This window comes from Schistocerca americana, chromosome 1 (genome assembly GCF_021461395.2).
Source record: "Schistocerca americana isolate TAMUIC-IGC-003095 chromosome 1, iqSchAmer2.1, whole genome shotgun sequence".
NCBI classification, from domain to species: domain Eukaryota; kingdom Metazoa; phylum Arthropoda; class Insecta; order Orthoptera; family Acrididae; genus Schistocerca; species Schistocerca americana.
This window is the reverse complement of record NC_060119.1, coordinates 1,250,716,327-1,250,734,193: the sequence shown is the minus strand read 5'-3', so window position 1 is coordinate 1,250,734,193 and position 17,867 is coordinate 1,250,716,327. Positions and strand designations below refer to the sequence as shown.

Below are 17,867 nucleotides of genomic sequence, written 5' to 3'. Positions count from 1 at the left end.
GCAATATCAGGAACATGCCTTACTCAGCAATTAGATAACAGTGCAGAGCAGACACAACATTCTTCTGTAACAGGCTACATGTAGTAACTACACCTAGGGATGATGCAAGGATGACTTTCAGGCTGCAAACTTTGCATAAAGAAATGCTCTGAAATTAAACACCAGCACAGCCAAGAATGCTGAAAGGCTCAGAAAATGGGAGCACATTTGGTAACCAGTACAAGGCTGTCACATCATCGACTGCTATAAGACCCTCACCTTCTTTCCACTCAGTCTCAGTGTCTGGCCAATCCACCTCCATCATTGATACCGATGGGTCATTCGTTCAAGATGGCGGCTACAGTAAAAGTTAAGCAAGTGTCCTTCCAGAAAAACTTAAATTTTGCCGTAAAAAAGAAATCGTGTGAAAATTGTAAAGACGAAATCAAGAAACTGAATGAACGCATAACGAGCTTACAGTTCATAATCGGCAGTTTGAAAACGGAAATTTCGAAAATACAACAAGAAAATAGTGAACTGAACACGCTAAAACTTGTGCGAGATAGTTCGTCCGCTACGGAAAAGTGGTCAAATGTAAAGTGCAAAAACAGCAAGTCCAAAGTGCAAATTCGGAAAACCTGCGAAAGTTACGCAAGCTTTGTGCACGAAAACACATTTCAAGTACTTTCGATCGCCGATAGTGAAAATGCAACTTACAGTTCGCATGAACGTTGGGAAAAGCAAAATGGCACTTTGGGGAATAAGGTAAGAGAAGAAAATTTACTGACGCAAACAACTGTGAAGGAGGTCAATATAAATGTGCCGACCAAAAATTGTGTCGAAGTGTGTGGTAAAACAATACAAAACGATTCGCAAATTGTGAACTCCAATAACAGGAAACTGTTTGTGTTTTCAGACAGCCATGGTCGTGGACTTCCTAGTAAACTAAAAGAAACAACTGAAACATTTTCGTGTGGTATAGTGAAACCGGGAGCCCCACTTAGCGAAATTAAAAAAATGACCGAATCCGCAGAGGCAAAAAATCTGCATGACAAAGACTTCGTTGTACTTATGGGAGGCGCAAACGATGTCTACAAAAATGAAACATTGAGTGCAACGCGCGATCTTAAACAGTGTCTGAGGAACCTCACTCACACTAACGTAATACTTGTAAATATTCCGCAGCGCTATGATCTTGCAAGATGGTCATGTGTTAACAGGGAAATAGAAAGTGCCAACAGTCAGTTTGCAAAAATCTGCAAACATTTTAAAAACGTGAAATGCGTTGATATAAGCAGTATTGGACGTAGATTCCACACGCAACACGGACTTCACCTGAATGGCTTGGGGAAAGATTATCTGACAAGCCTGATAACCAGGGTAATAAAAAACCACCAAAACATATTCAAAACCAAAACGATAATTGCATTGCCATCGCCTGACTCCATTTCGAAAACACTTCAAAAAAATTCATTAGAAACTTCATCAGCAGCAGCTAAACATGTAAAAAAAGACCAAATTTTAACAGAAAGAACAGTGGACATCGATTTCAACAACAAAAGAACTACTGTTCCTCATCAGCCAAGTATTATTTTAGACGAAAATAACAAAAACGAGAAGACTCCAAGTTCACAAGGAAACACAGCAGTAGTGGTAGAACCAACATTTGAAGTGTCAGAAACAGCACCACCATCAACAACAACAAATAGAAGGCTGTTGGACAGAAGAAATGCTGAGCCTCCTTCTCATCTCAACGATTTTTTATGTGTGGGCCCGAAGAAAAAGAAGGGACAACAGTAGGTAGCGTCAGGTGTCTCCTCTCTCCTGTCTCAAGGCAGACTCCAATGGATTCTCAGTCAGGTAACAGCACTAATAGAATGAAAAAGCAAGAGGAAGGCATCTCTTTCTTTCATCAAAATATAAGGGGCCTCTTAAACAAAATAGATCAACTCCTTATTAACATTAGTGAAAAGGACAGTATAAATAATGCCCAGATTTTGTGCTTAACTGAGCACCATGTTACTGATAAATGTGCCTTGCCATCTATAGCAAGTTATACTTTAGTAACATACTACTGTAGGGAAAATAAAGATAAAGGTGGAGTAGCAATTTATGTTAAGGATAGTGTAGCATACAAAGCTATAGATATTAAGAAATATTGTGTGGAACAACAATTTGAGGCATGTGCCACAGAAATAACAACTAAATTCTATCCAATAATAGTGTTGGCTGTCTACAGGGCTCCTTCAGGTGACATAAAAACTTTTCTGCATTCAATGGAACTCCTTCTGTCATGGTTACTTTCAAAAGCGAAGGATATTGTAGTATTAGGTGATTTTAATATAAACTTTTTGACAGAAAATAAGAATAAAATAGACTTTGAGATTGTGATGAACTTACTCAATCTGACTTCAGTTATAAATTTCCCAACAAGAATTACATCCGAGTGCCAAACTATGATAGACAACGTTTTTTTAGATGTAAATAGACATGAGAATTATATTGTCAGGCAGGTTATAAGTGGGCTTTCAGATCATGATGGACAAATTCTCACTATTTATGACGTTAATCTGTTCAAAAAAGAATTTCCTCGATGGAAAGTCATAAGAATAATTAATGAAAAGGCGAAAGGAACTTTCAACCACAGGTTGCAGCAAATGGATTGGTCTTTAGTATATAGCCATGATGATGTTGATACTAAATTTAACTGTTTTATAAATGAATTCTGTGCTCTTTTTGAAGAAATATTTCCCAAGAAATGGGTCAGAAACAGTGCTTCCAATTCTGTAAGCAAGCCTTGGATTACAAAAGGTATAAAACAGTCATGTAAAACCAAAAGGGAAACTTATGCTGCAATAAGATTCTGTAAAGATGTAGAAAAATGGGAACACTATAGAATATACTGTAAAATTTTGAAGAAACTAATACAGAAATCAAAAGCCCTTTATTATGAGAAGAAAATAGATAATTCTAATAATAAAATAAAAGCAATTTGGAGCATTGTAAAAAAAGAAACAGGAAGAGATGCAACAAGTAAAGATGATATAAATAATATCAGATATGAAGGTATCCTAATAGATAACCCCAAAAGGGTGGCTGAGATTTTTAATAAACACTTCCTATCAGTATCTCAACAGATTGGTTGCAAGCCCGATGTTGATGAAGCTGTAACTCTTTGTCAAGCTGTATATTCTAACACAATTTCAGAAATGCACCTTAATCCTGTCACTGTAGAAGAAATTCAAAAAATCATCATGTCTCTAAAAAGTACGAATTCTGCAGGGGTTGATAATATATCTAGTAATTTATTGAAATATTCTTGTGTGTGGATAAGGGACATTCTCTGTCATATTTTCAATGCTTCCCTTCAGAAAGGTGTTGTTCCCAGTAGACTTAAGTATGCCATTGTGAAGCCCCTGTACAAAAAGGAGGATAAAGCTGAACTAACTAACTATCGACCTATCTCTTTGCTGACAGCTTTCTCCAAAATTCTAGAAAAGCTAATACATGTAAGAATTACTGATCATCTCATGAAGAATGGAGTTCTCAGCAAAAGCCAGTTTGGCTTTCAAAAGGGCCGTTCAACAGAAGACGCAGTCTACGCACTTGCAAATGAAGTTCTAGAAACCCTTAATGAAAAAATGCTAGCACTTGGTGTCTTCTGCGATTTATCCAAAGCGTTTGACTGTGTTGATCACCAGATTCTCTTGCAAAAAGCAAAATTAGTAGGAATAAGTGGTGTTGCAGGCAATTGGCTACAGTCGTACCTCCAAGACAGAAAACAAAAAGTTGTATTGAATAGCTCGGGTGGAGTATGTGACACTTCCTCAGATTCTGAATGGAGTTCCATTACATGTGGAGTGCCCCAGGGCTCAATTCTTGGGCCACTATTATTCCTGATTTTTATAAATGATCTACCATCATGTACAAGCCTGCCGTGTAAATTTACATTATTTGCTGATGATACCACAATTTTTATGAGCAGTAGAACAGTCAACAATCTTGAGGAACTCAGTAATCACATACTCTCAGATATGGTTAATTGGTTCAAGGTGAATGGTCTCTCATTAAATTCCAGTAAGACCAGCTTTATTCAATTCTGTACAAAAACAGAAAAAGAGAGAGAGATAAGTGTGACATGTGGTAATCAACCAATAGTCAGAATGGAAACAACAAAATTTCTTGGAGTGCACATTGACAAGAGAATGAACTGGTCTTCACATATTATTGATCTCTGTAAGAGGCTTAGCTCTGCTACCTATGCTTTACGGGTTGTCACTACATGTGTTGAACCTAACACTGCAAAAGTGGCCTATTATGGCTATTTTCATTGTCTCATTGAGTACGGAATTATTTTTTGGGGCAACCAGCCATTAGCAAGGAAAGTGTTCATTGCACAGAAGCGAGCTTTAAGAATTATATGTAGATTGCGCCCAAGAGACTCTTGTAGAAATAGTTTTCGTAATCTTAAAATATACACAACTACATGCCAATATATTTTTTCTCTCATGTGTTTTGTTTGTAAAAATATAGATATATTTCAACCAAATAGTAATTATCATGAGCATAACACACGGAGGAAGAATGACATACACAGTGAACTCAGAAATTTGAGCTTGGCACAAAAGGGTGTCCATTACACTGGAGCAAAACTCTTCAATGCTCTTCCTCCCGAAATAAAGACAAAGATTCATAACAATAGCGAGTTTAAGAAAGCACTAAAAATATTTCTGCTAGAAAAAGCTTTTTACAGTCTAGATGAATTTTTAACTAAATAAATTGTAATATTTTAATATTATATAATACAAGTTGACATAATGCCACTACGAATTTTATTTAACCTGAGATCTGTATCTGTGTGTGCTCCGTATCTGTTTTCTGTAGTGTTTTAATAATTCTAAGAAAATATGTATTTTCTTTTTCTATATTGCTGCCCAAAGAATTTACTGTATAAGTTTTTATATAATTATGTACTCAAATTTCTGTATATGCTATAAGATTATCAGACTGTATTTGTAAAAAACTGACTCGTTCCACGTCCTTGTGTATTCAACACAGTTGACCTATGGAACACGAAATAAATCAAATCAAATCAAATCAAGGCCAGCACTACTAGTTGCAGGTTGACTCAGTGAACATGACAAAGTATTACCAGCCACCACCAGCTACAAATCCACAGCCATCCGTCTGTGAAGGAAACTTCAACTCTGCAAGCTGCATTCTTGCTTACCCGAAGATGAAGGCCAGTCCAGTCTCCCATTAATGAAGAACTGATCTTCTCCTCTGTGAGCTGTTCAACATGGGAGCAGGGTGCTTGTGCAAGTACAGTCTTACTGGTGCTGTGCTGGGCCTGCCTCTTGGGCTGTCCTCTGTGTCACTGTAGGGTCATTGACCTTCACCCTATCACAACAATGACGACATAGGCATGCAGATTTCTGCAGCGAAACCTAAGTGCAGCTACACATATGAGAATGCTGAGGCTGTGAAAGGCATCCACAGTCACACCAGGCTGCAGATACGCACCAGCCCGTGTTCCCTCCTATGACAGGGCCGCAGAACTGACTCAGATAATGCCACAGGCAGCACCATAAGATTCCTTGCTGGGCACTGACACACTGCCCTGTGCTTCCACACAATGCAGGCTCAGCACATCCTCTGCTAGACCACACTGGGAAGCAGATAGAGTGATTGTAAAACTCTCAGAAGTAAAATGACTGTTAACTGAATGTCATCTATGTAGCTCCTCAGCATACCCCAGGTCCGCACCTCCTCTTCAAACACATAGAAGGCTGAAATCTGGTGGGCTGCTACAGTGTATGCAACATTAGTTTTCACCTGATGAACAATGGATGAACCGTGGGTGTTGCCAAGGTGGGGTGAGCTGTGTGCTTCAATGATAAACATAGCCATAACACAGGCGCAACCACAATGGAAGGTATCTGTGGAGAGGCCAGAGAGGGACAGCAAACTTTTCAGTAGTCACAGGCCAACAGTCCCAATGATTGACTGGTCTGACCTTCGAACACTAGCCAAGTTTGTCTTGCTGTGCTGATACTACAAATGGCTGAAAGCAAGAGGCAACTACAGCCGTATTTTTTTAAATTTTTTTTATTTTATTCTCCCCCCCCCCCCCCACCACCACCACCACCACCACCACCCCCCCCCCCAACCACCCACCCACACAACACCCTTCCTGAAGACAAGCAACTCTACTATATGACTTAATAATGGTGTCATCCCCTTGGGTAAAATATTCTGAAGATAAAATACTCCCCATTCAGATCTCCAGGTGGGACTACTCAAGAGGTGTCACCATTAGAAAAAACAAAACTGGTGATATACGGTTCAGAGCATGGAATGTCAGTTCCCTTAATCAGGTAGTTGGGTTTGAGAATTTGATAAAGGAAATTGACAGGCTGAAGTTAGATATAGAGGAAATTAGTGAAGTGAGGTGACTGGAAGAACAAGTTATCTGATCTGGTCAGTACAAGGTTATTAACACAAAATCAAATGACGAGTAATCAATAAGAAAATAGGAATGCAGGTAAGCTACTATGAATGCATTATCACAGCCATGATAGACACAAAGTCAGAACCCACCATACTAATGCAAGTTTATATGACAACTAGCTTCACACATCTGAAGAAACTGAAATAATGTATGATGAGATAAAGGACATCATCCAGATAGTTAAAAACTTGATTGTGATGTGAGATTGAAATTTGATAGTATGAAAAGGAAGAGAAGAAAAATGGTAGTTGAACATTAACTGGGGGAAAAGACTGAAAAAGGGATCCACCTGGTAGAATTTAATCATCACTAATACTTGATTTAAAAATCATGAAAGAAGGTTGTATATGCAGAAGAGTCCTGGACACACAAGAAGGTTTCAAACAGATTAGAAAATGGTAAGACAGGGGTTTTGAAACCAGATCTTAAAGTGTAAAACATTTACAGGGGCATTATTTATTGGTTATTAACTACAGATTAAAACTGAAGAATTGGAGAAAAGTCAGAAATGAAGGCAGCAGGACCTGGATAAGTTGAAAGTTCTTGAGAGTTTCAGACGGAGCATTTGACAACATTGGACTGAAACAGGGGAAGGTTAAAAGTAGAAGACAAGTGCGTTGCTTTGAGAGATGAAATAGTGAAGACAGCAGGTGATCACATAGATAAAAAGAGAATGGCTAGTACATATCTTTGGCTAACACAGACAATACTGTATTCAGTTGTTGATAGGAGAAAATATAAAAATGCTGTAAATGAAGCAAGGGAATACAGCCATCAAAAAAATGAGATTGACAGGAAATGGAAAATGTCTAAGCAGGAATTGCTAGAGGATGAATGTAAGGCTGTACAAAATTTTACGACTAGGGAAAAGATAGATGTCACCTACAGGAAAATTAAATAATCCTTTTGAGATGAGAGAAGCAGCTGTACATATATCAAGAGCTCAGACAGCAAGCCAGTACTAAGCAAAGGAGGAAAAAGCTGAAAGGTGGAAGGGATATACAGAAGGTCTATTCAGCGGTAGAAACCTTGAGAATAATATTACAGAAAGAGAAGAAGAATAGGGTAAGTGAAATGGGAGATGTGATACAGTGAGAAGAATTTGACAAAGCACTGAAAAGCCAATGACAGGAAAAGGCCCTTGGAATAGATGAGATTCCGTTCCAATTATTGAGATCCTTAGGAGAGCCAGCCATGACCAAATTATGTGATTAATGAATAAGGTTCATTCACTCATTCTTTAATTAACTGCCAGCATGCACTGTTTTACTGAGGTAAATTCTGTAGTTTTGCAAGTTTTTGGTAGTTTAGTCTTGCTCAGACATTTCTGTTAATACACTGCTTATGAGCTTTATTAAGAAATTTTTGTTAATTCATTGCAAATAGAAAATACTACCCATAACTATGAATGTTACAAATAGATGTGTAATACACTGACACTAGGACAATTTGTAAGACACTTAGTTTGAAGAGATTAAGTAACTGAAGAATGCCTTACCTTTGGGGGATTAAAGTTGCGGCACGTGAATGTTACCAATAGGGTTGCAACCACAAAGTAAACAATTCCAAACCGCTGCAGTACTCCAAAAATGCGTATTGTCTCAAGTTTGTTGTAGCCACCAGAGGTGTTTATCATCATGCCCAACAAGAATAATATGCAAGATCGCTGTTGAATGAACAAGTCTTAGTGAATACAGGAACTAAAACATTATTCATCAGAATAAACTAATAGCACTCTGAAAGAACATCAAGAAAGCAATAAGGCTGAAGTGTGAAAAATTCTTGCAGCCTTCTTGTTATGTCAAACACTTAAGAACATATATTGATTCTGAATGTCATGTATAATACCAATAGCACTGTATATATAGAAATATACATACAGAGGAAATATAGTTTTATAAATAAACGTATATTTATGTTCACCACAAAAATTTTGTTCTGCACACACATATATATTTCTGAAATCAGAATGCAGAGCAACAACTCTAACTGCAACTGTGGTTACAGGTTCATGACACAAAGAAACAGGCTCAAACACTACTGATATACATCTACTGTGCATAACACTGGTATCTCAGGTACCACAGACACATTTCTGAATATTCGCATAACATCATTATGATGTATGCCAGATGAATACAAGCTGACAGCAGAATTAAAGAGAGATTGCAGTAGCAGTCACTACCGTAAGTTGTTTTTTATGATTAAGTTAGCAGTGGAAATAAAAAAATGAAAGTTTTTATTCAAAATTTAACTAGCAACAGTATTGTAAATCAGATTTTGTGTGCAAAAATCTTTGTTTCCATATGGCAACAGGAAATAAAAACTGTTACATCATTACACATCACCAACTTCCTCTTTACTATGATTTTCATCCAGCAAAGAATTTCATTAGCAATTGTGAGTAATGAAGAAGGAAATCATTGCAGGTATCAGCATTAAAATGTAATACTAATCAACATTTCCTGTTTCTAGTGTGATCATTGGTTATATTCTATCATTCATAAACAGTGAACACTTACACGTAGAATACCAGCTATTATTTTGCATCTCGGTGTGTTCCTTTTCAGCTGGGACCTAACAGATATTGGTACACAAACACCCATGATCCACATGAACCTGTAAGATAAATGCTTCCATTTGGTTAAGAGTAATGGTAGTTCATGTTGTCTGTAATTTTAAGTTCATATAATATTATTGTACCATCAACACCGTAATGTGCAATTACTATTTGCATGTTGCTTTGATAAGACCACCACCAAATTTTTAGAGGACTATTCCCTCTAGTTCTTTTATAGTGTTACTCAATATTATAATGCTTGTACTACCAAGGAAACAGCACATCAGCAACATTGAGACCATTCCAAGTTGTGTGCTCAAGGAACCAATATTTCCCAGCTCCATCGTTCACAAATATCATGAGCACAATGCTTATCCTGAAATATAAACATTCCACTATAAATCCTTTTATATGCACTTAGCACATTTGTTCATAAATACTTACACAGAATGTAAATTACTGATAGAATAAAAGGAACATGTATTACTTAAAAATTAATCTTCATTGTCACTTCCTGTTGTCCTGTTGCATCCCATTTAATGCTGGAATATGGCAATTTTCTAACTAAATGTTCAAACATTTGTTTCCCCCACTCATTTTTTTTTTTTTATTTCAAATGATTACAGAAGAGATCAAACTAAGCGGTTTCATATATGAAAACTGTTCAATTGTGAGTGAACCAGGAGCTAAAACATCATCATTTCTCACAGCAGAAGCATTAGCACATCCTATAGCAACAGGAATGAGCCTCAGTGTTTTTTATGGTAAGTCAGACGAGAGAGAAACACACCAAATCAGTTGAAACACCTCTCTCATGTATACAAAATGAGCCATCAGTGCCAAAGGTGGAACTGACAACTCAAGTATTGAAAGAAAATTGCTCTTGTACCAAAGAAATATTTTAATGCAAATGTTAGAAAGACTAAACTTTGATCTGCGATCTATTAAAATAAGTCTTCCTGTTATAACTAACAGTGTAGTAATGAATAGAAAAGACCACTCTGTCTGATGTATTTAAAAATAAAACTAAGAAATATACTGCACTTGCTGCAGGCCCTGGGAATAACAGAACAAGGCCTAAAGCAGAATGAAATAATGTACTTTAAATTATATGGCTATTGCCTTGTAAGAAGATCTGTAGACAGCATGAGAAAGAGAATGGGCTGGCTCTTTATGTTAACTAACATATTAAAGTGGAAAAACTACTTTTTTTTAACAGTAGGGGAGGGTGTTGTACCTGGAGGATAGTCCATGTTTCAGTCTAGTGACTAGTTTTAGAATCATATAAAGAACCATGCACTAGAGACTGCCATAAGCAGTTTCCAGCATTTTCTACTGTTATTGTTCTTGTGAGACATGAGGTCGTGTTTTATGCAGCATTTGTAAATATCACAAATTTTATATATTTAAGTGACACATAATATATTAAAGCTATTTTCAGAATACTGGCAATGCTTCAATTACACTGGTTTATGGTGAGTAAAATTCGGTATATTTTTAAAACTGATTACATAACATGCAAACAGTTAAGCTATATTTCATCAGTCATGGATCATTTTGTACCTTGAAGCTGAAAGTCTTGTTACTGCCATTGAACACATGATATTTGGAAATGAAATGAATTTCTCTAATATCTCAGTAATTTTTCTTGTCTCAAAAAAATTAATTTTATTTGAAAATGTTTATAACTTTTAAACAGTTTTTGATAATATTTCTTCTTAATTTGATTTCCCTTACTGATTATTGGTGGGTAGTAGAGTGATAACATAAAAGATATAGGTCTACTATTAAATACAGTTTTGACAAGATTTTCTTGATTGGAATACTTTTAAATTTGAATAGGATGTGTGATTATATTGTGCCTTTCATGTTTGGTAATTTTACTAATTTCAGAAAAAGATTCCAGCACACATAAAAGTGAATGCTATCATTTGAAACTGGAATAACAAAATATACTACACTTCTAATATAAACCTGGATAGACGTTAAAACTACCAGCCAGATTAGTCAAGCTCAGATGGAGTATCCATGACCTCTATATGAGGGTGGTTTGATAAGTTGTAAATTTCCATGAAAGAGCAGAACATTTTTGTTGTGCCTTCATGGTTGGTAAGCTTGATTATTCCAAGGATCGTATAAAGAATTTCAACAACGCACTATGTACAGTCCATTGTCGACAGCCATTTGAATTGTTCAGTATGTCACTGTGACCGAAAATGGAGAAAACCAAGTTTCATGCTGTTATCAAACATTTCCATTTTAAAGGTTGCCTGTCATACAGATCAAAAAAGAACTGGATGAAGTTCATGCTGACTCTGCACCATCCTTGAAAACTATTTACTTTTGGATTAATGAATTTAAACTTGGTTGGACAAGACTGAAGATGAAGCATGCTACAGCCGCCTAATTGAAGTCACCACAAAGGAAACCACTGACAAAATGCATGAAATGGTAATGCAAGACTGCCTAATAAAAATTCATGAGACTGCAGGCATCTCAACTGAGAGATTGGATAATATACTGCACAGAGAACTGGCTATGAATAAGCTGTGTGTGAGGTGGGTGCCACAATTGCTCACAGTTGACCAAAAGTGCAGCATTTCAATACAACATCTGGTGATGTTTAATCACAGTCTGCAAGACTTTTTGCACTCATCTGTTACTGTTGATGAAACCCGACTGATCTGTGACTATTGACGAAACCCAGACACATTACTACACACCAGAGTCAAAATTACATTCAAAATAATGGGCAAAGGCTGTTGAAAGTGCCCTGAAGTAGGCGAAGACCATTTTGTCAGCTGATAAAGTGATAGCCACTGTTTTTGGGATTCCAGAGGAATAATCCTCATAGATTACTTGGAAAAAGGCAAAACGGTAACTGGATCCTATCATGCTTCAATGTCAGATTGCTTGGACTTTGTATTGGCTGAAAAAAGACAAATGCTGCCGCACAATAAAGGATAATGTATCATCCCACACACAAGCGATAACAATGGCAACACAGCATGAACTGGGCTTTGAGGTGCTTCCTTATTCACCCTATTCACCAGACATAGCCCGCCGTGACTTCTTCCTGTTAGCTAACTTGAAACTTTCTTTGGCTTGCTGAGAAGAAATTTTCATCAAATCAGGAAGTGACGACGGCAGTCAACGAGTATTTTGCAGAGTTTGGAAGAAACAAATTTCCAATGGCATGAAAAAGTTGGAGGGTTGCTGGATCAAGTGTATAGTGCACAAATAAGATTATGTTGAGAAGTAAGATGGGTTTTTTATGAGACAAACCCTTTTTATTTCTTTTTTACCAAGCTTATCAAACCATTTGTATGCTGCAGAAATTATCTGTTTTGCAAATTTTCAAAGAAAAATATACCAGTGTAATGCAAGGTTTCAAATCGGATCTAAATCTTAGGAAACAAGTATACGTTCAATCAGTAGCAGAGTCAGCAAATGTAAACCGTCCCTCCTGAAACCCTATAAACAGATACTGTAAAACATGCTTGAACACAGAAGGGTACCCATAAATATCAGAATAGAGGTCAAGTAATACAAGACCAAAAAGCTTTTTGTAATATTCTTAACAAGCATTTTATCTCCCCAACTGGCACCAAAATTCCAGGCACTGATCCTCTCAGCAATCCAATACACTGCTTCAGCAGATTAGGACTTTGAATTCCAGGAAGTAAAAGAATAAGGGATAAGCAAAATAATTCTACAGCTGAAAACCAAACACTCAGGGGCTTGGGATTGTCTTTCCAGTTCAATAACTAAACAATGCTCAAAAGCCATGGTTAAACCAATTACATATCTCATCAATTGTACCATTGAACAAGATATTAAAGAGTGGCAATCTGACAACACCGTAACCACATGGATGGTAACTACGTCTGTCATCACAAATTAGTTGTGCTGTACAGTTGGTGTAGTGGGTAGAGTTTTGGATTAGCATACAGGAGGTCGAAGGTTCGATCCTGTGTTGATGCATATGTTTTTTATTTGGTAAATGTAGACAAGGTGGTATGGTATCTGGCATCTTAATCATCAGCAGCGATTGCAGTGAGTCCTCTAGAAAACATCTGCACTGAGATTAAATGTTGTGCAGCTAGGGCGTACCATCAGTTAGACCGGTCATCTGGTGCAACAAGGTTTTTTAGTTGACACCACTACGGCGACTTGCGTGTTGATGGGGATGACATGATGATGAAGATGACACAACAGCCAGTCCCTGAGCAGAGAAAATCTCCAACACAAGTGGGAATTAAACCCGGGCATCTGTGCATGGCATTCTGCCACGGTGACCACTCAGCTATTGAGGCAGACAACATTGGCACTTATATAACTTCAATTGTAGAAGTGGAAGATTGGTCAGCTTTGAAAGGAGACCTTTCCATGTCATGGGAGTAAATTTTATTACTCTTGCCTCGGTCAGGTCCATTACATTTCGTTAGGGCCTTACGTGACTAGTAAGACTAGCGATGTGCTTTGTGAATAATGTCCAAACTCGGTTACTATTTGTATGTCTTATCACCATGGAACCACTAATTATGCCTTTCAACATTGAGTCTGATAACCGCATGCTGTTTGGTACATATCTCAATGCATTATTATCTTCTTTCCTTTCTCAGACGTTATGTCTGGTTAAAAATGGAAAGTGACACAGACCTTGATCAGGCATGACTTCCTTTTAACTATACGGAATATGTTACATTGCATTTAGGAACTTTCGGGTAATTGAACATGTATCAATAATTACAGATTTCTGTAGTTGTATATATACACGTTTGGATGTAGCTGTCTTGCATTGATGTACTGGTGGATATTGTGTGGTATGACTCCTGTTGTTGATAGTATAATTGGTATAATGTCAACTTTATCCTGATGCCACATGCCCTTGACTTCCTCAGCCAATTGGATGTATTTTTCAATTTTTTATCCTGTTTTCTTCTGTATATTTGTTGTATTGGGTATGGATATTTCGATTAGTTGTGTTAATTTCTTCTTTTTATTGGTGAGTATGATGTCAAGTTTGTTATGTGGTGTTGTTTTATCTGTTATAATAGTTCTGTTCCAGTATAATTTGTATTCATCATTCTCCAGTACATTTTGTGGTGCATACTTGTATGTGGGAACGTGTTGTTTTATTAGTTTATGTTGTATGGCAAGTTGTTGATGTATTATTTTTGCTACATTGTCATGTCTTCTGGTGTATTCTGTATTTGCTAGTATTGTACATCCACTTGTGATGTGATCTACTGTTTCTATTTGTTGTTTGCAAAGTCTGCATTTATCTGTTGTGGTATTGGGATCTTTAATAATATGCTTGTTGTAATATCTGGTGTTTATTGTTTGATCCTGAATTGCAATCATGAATCCTTCCTTCTCACTGTATATATTGCCTTTTCTTAGCCATGTGTTGGATGCGTCTTGATCGATGTGTGGCTGTGTTAGATGATACGGGTGCTTGCCATGTAGTGTTTTCTTTTTCCAATTTACTTTCTTCGTATCTGTTGATGTTATGTGATCTAAAGGGTTGTAGAAGTAGTTATGAAATTGCAGTGGTGTAGCCGATGTATTTATATGAGTGATTGCTTTGTGTATTTTGCTAGTTTCTGCTCGTTCTAGAAAGAATTTTCTTAAATTGTCTACCTGTCCATAATGTAGGTTTTTTATGTCGATAAATCCCCTTCCTCCTTCCTTTCTGCTTAATTTGAATCTTTCAGTTGCTGAATGTATGTGATGTATTCTATATTTGTGGCATTGTGATCGTGTAAGTGTATTGAGTGCTTCTAGGTCTGTGTTACTCCATTTCACTACTCCAAACGAGTAGGTCAATATTGGTATAGCATAAGTATTTATAGCTTTTGTCTTGTTTCTTGCTGTCAATTCTGTTTTCAGTATTTTTGTTACATCTTTGTCTATATTTTTCTTTTAGTTCTTCTTTAATATTCGTATTATCTATTCCTATTTTTTGTCTGTATCCTAGATATTATAGGCATCTGTTTTTTCCATCGCTTCTATGCAGTCGCTGTGGTTATCCAATAAGTAATGTTCTTGTTTAGTGTGTTTTCCCTTGACTATGCTATTTTTCTTACATTTGTCTGTTCCAAAAGCCATAAATATATCATCGCTGAATACTTCTGTTATCTTTAGTAATCGGTTGAGTTGCTGATTCGACATAAATGTCTGCTTGTGTCTGTGTATGTGCGGATGGATATGTGTGTGTGTGCGAGTGTATACCTGTCCTTTTTTCCCCCTAAGGTAAGTCTTTCTGCTCCCGGGATTGGAATGACTCCTTACCCTCTCCCTTAAAACCCACATCCTATCGTCTTTCCCTCCCCTTCCCTCTTTCCTGATGAAGCAACTGTTTGTTGCGAAAGCTTGAATTTTGTGTGTATGTTTGTGTTTGTTTGTGTGTCTATCGACCTGCCAGCACTTTTGTTTGGTAAGCTCATCATCTTTGTTTTTAGATATGTTAAATAATTTAGTTAGATGTGAATGTGTTGAGGTGAACTTCTTTAGCCAGAAATTTGCTATTTTATCTTTTCCAGGGGCTTTCCAATTGTGTGTAGAATTAATTGCTTGGGTGACTTCATGTTGCAAAATTATCGCTTCAGGCATTTGAGGTATCATCTTGTATGTGTCTGTTTCTGCTTGTATCCACCATGCATATCTGTTATGTTGTACCGGGTTTGACCATATGTTGCTCCAGAAGTGTTTTCTTTTCATCTAATTGCTCTATTGCTTCTTGTTGTGAGATTTTACCTAACCTTTTTCGTTTTTTGTCTGATATTTCATTTCTTATAAATTGTGTTAACTGTCCAACGTCTTTTCTCAGTTTTTCTATTCTGATCTGTAGCCTGTGTTGCCATGCTGGTTTTGTGGGTTTCTTCTGTGTGTTGGTTGGTTCTGATCTCTGCCTAGTGTGTATATTTAGTGTAGTGAGTGCTCCTATATAAACCAGTAGTTGTAACTCTTCCATACTTGTATTTTCATTTATTTTGTTGTGTATGACTGTGTTGATAGTTGTTATTGTTGTTTCGACTTGTGGGTTATTTGGGGGTCTATGCAAGAATGGCCTAATGTCTGTATTTGTGTCTTTGTATTCTATATATGTCAGCTGAAATTTGTCTTCTATATCTAACATGTGTGTCACTTTGTGTTATATTTGTGCTTGTTCTGGTGGCTGTCTTAAGATTTCGTTTTCCTCTGATTGTTTAATTGATGCGTGTTGTTCTTTGTTTGTTTGCTCTGGTATGTTTGAGTCCATTACTGTATTTTCTTCTTCTTCTGATTGCATATTATTTTGTTCCAGTATTTGTTGTACTTGTTGTTTGATGTTTTCTAATTCTGACTGCGGTGTCCTGTTATTTTTGATTATTACATGGATCTGATCAGCTAGTCATTGTTCTGTTAAAAATTTTAATTCTGGGTATCTGGTAATAAATGTTGTGTATACTTGTGATCTGTATCCAGTTGTGTTGATTCCTAAGTTTGTTGCTTGGTAATAACAGAACATGAGGTGTTGGTTAACTTCATCTGACCATCTCATCCTCTGTCTTTGTTTTCCTTCTAGAGTGGTTGCAGGAAGGATATCCTGCAAAACACCTCTATTTGGATTTAAATCATTTTCCGTGTGGCTAGCAGTGTCGTTACCATTGTGGACGGGCATAGGGTCATAGTGTCGTCCCCGACCATCTGAGGCTTCATTAGTTCTGTCCTGAACCAACTAATCACACTAAAAGGGGGGTTAGCCCTATTAGTGGTTTGTTCTTTTCGTCGCCTTTTGCGAGTGGCAGAACATACCGGAGGCCTAGTCTTTTCCCAGGCCTCCACGAGGTGCATTATTATTATTATTATTATTATTATTATTATTATTATTCTATCGATGGGATTGTGGAAACATCACATCTATTACCATTAGGAAGACAGTGTAATCTGAAATAATAATAATAATAATTGAACATTTCATGATTAGAAACAAATACTAACAAAGAGATAGAGGGGCTGGCCAGTACTTACCTCAGCTCAGTACAGCCGATAGATACACATAAAACAGAACCGATAATTTACGTTCCTAGTTTTCGGAACAAATGTTCCTTCATCAGGGAGGAGAGAGGGGAAAGAAAGGGAAGAAGGGAAAGGAGATTCAGTTACTCACAACCCAGGTTATGAAGCAACAGGGAAAGGAAAATAGGGAGGGTAGCAAGGATGGAGGCATGGTTGCCAGAGGGAAGCCAAAGATATTCTACTGTAAGTACTGTGCCAGCTTCAAACCAAAGAGGATGCATACAGAAGTAAAGAGGTATATAGTATAAAGATAAACACAACTATGTAGGATGAAAAGATGCGTGAATGGCTAAAGAGGAAAGGGAAAGAGGATAAGACTGAAGAGTAAATGGGAGTGAGGTTGTTTAACGTAGGTTCAGTCCAGGGGGATGGCGGGATGAAAGGATGTGTTGGAGTGCAAGTTCCCATCTCCACAGTTCAGAGGGACTGGTGTTGGGTGGGAGAAGCCAAATGGCACATACGGTGTAGCAGGTTCCTAGGTCCCTAGAATTATGCTGGAGGGCATGCTCCGCTACTGGGTATTGGGCATCTCCTAGGCGGACAGTTCGTCTGTGTCCGTTCATGCGCTCAGCCAGTTTAGTTGTTGTCATGCCGATGTAAAAGGCTGTGCAGTGCAGGCATGTCAGTTGATAAATGACATGTGTAGTTTCACACGTGGCCCTGCCTTGAATTGCGTATGTTTTACCAGTAGCGGGGCTGGAGTAGGTGGTTGTGGGGGGATGCATGGGGCAGGTTTTGCAGCGGGGTCGG

General features: G+C 37.4%; 1 protein-coding gene across 1 annotated transcript in view; it reads right to left on the bottom strand.

The window, feature by feature from the left end:
- LOC124558354 (heparan-alpha-glucosaminide N-acetyltransferase-like) overlaps positions 1 to 17,867 on the bottom strand; it is a 329,129-nt gene that overhangs the window by 51,260 nt on the left and 260,002 nt on the right. Inside the window, exons 7-9 of the mRNA XM_047130906.1 lie at positions 9,319 to 9,426; positions 9,013 to 9,109; positions 7,989 to 8,156 (exon numbers count right to left, since the gene is read on the bottom strand). Of these exons, the coding sequence (XP_046986862.1) occupies positions 7,989 to 8,156; positions 9,013 to 9,109; positions 9,319 to 9,426 (373 nt within the window). The remainder of the gene's footprint in view (positions 1 to 7,988; positions 8,157 to 9,012; positions 9,110 to 9,318; positions 9,427 to 17,867) is intronic.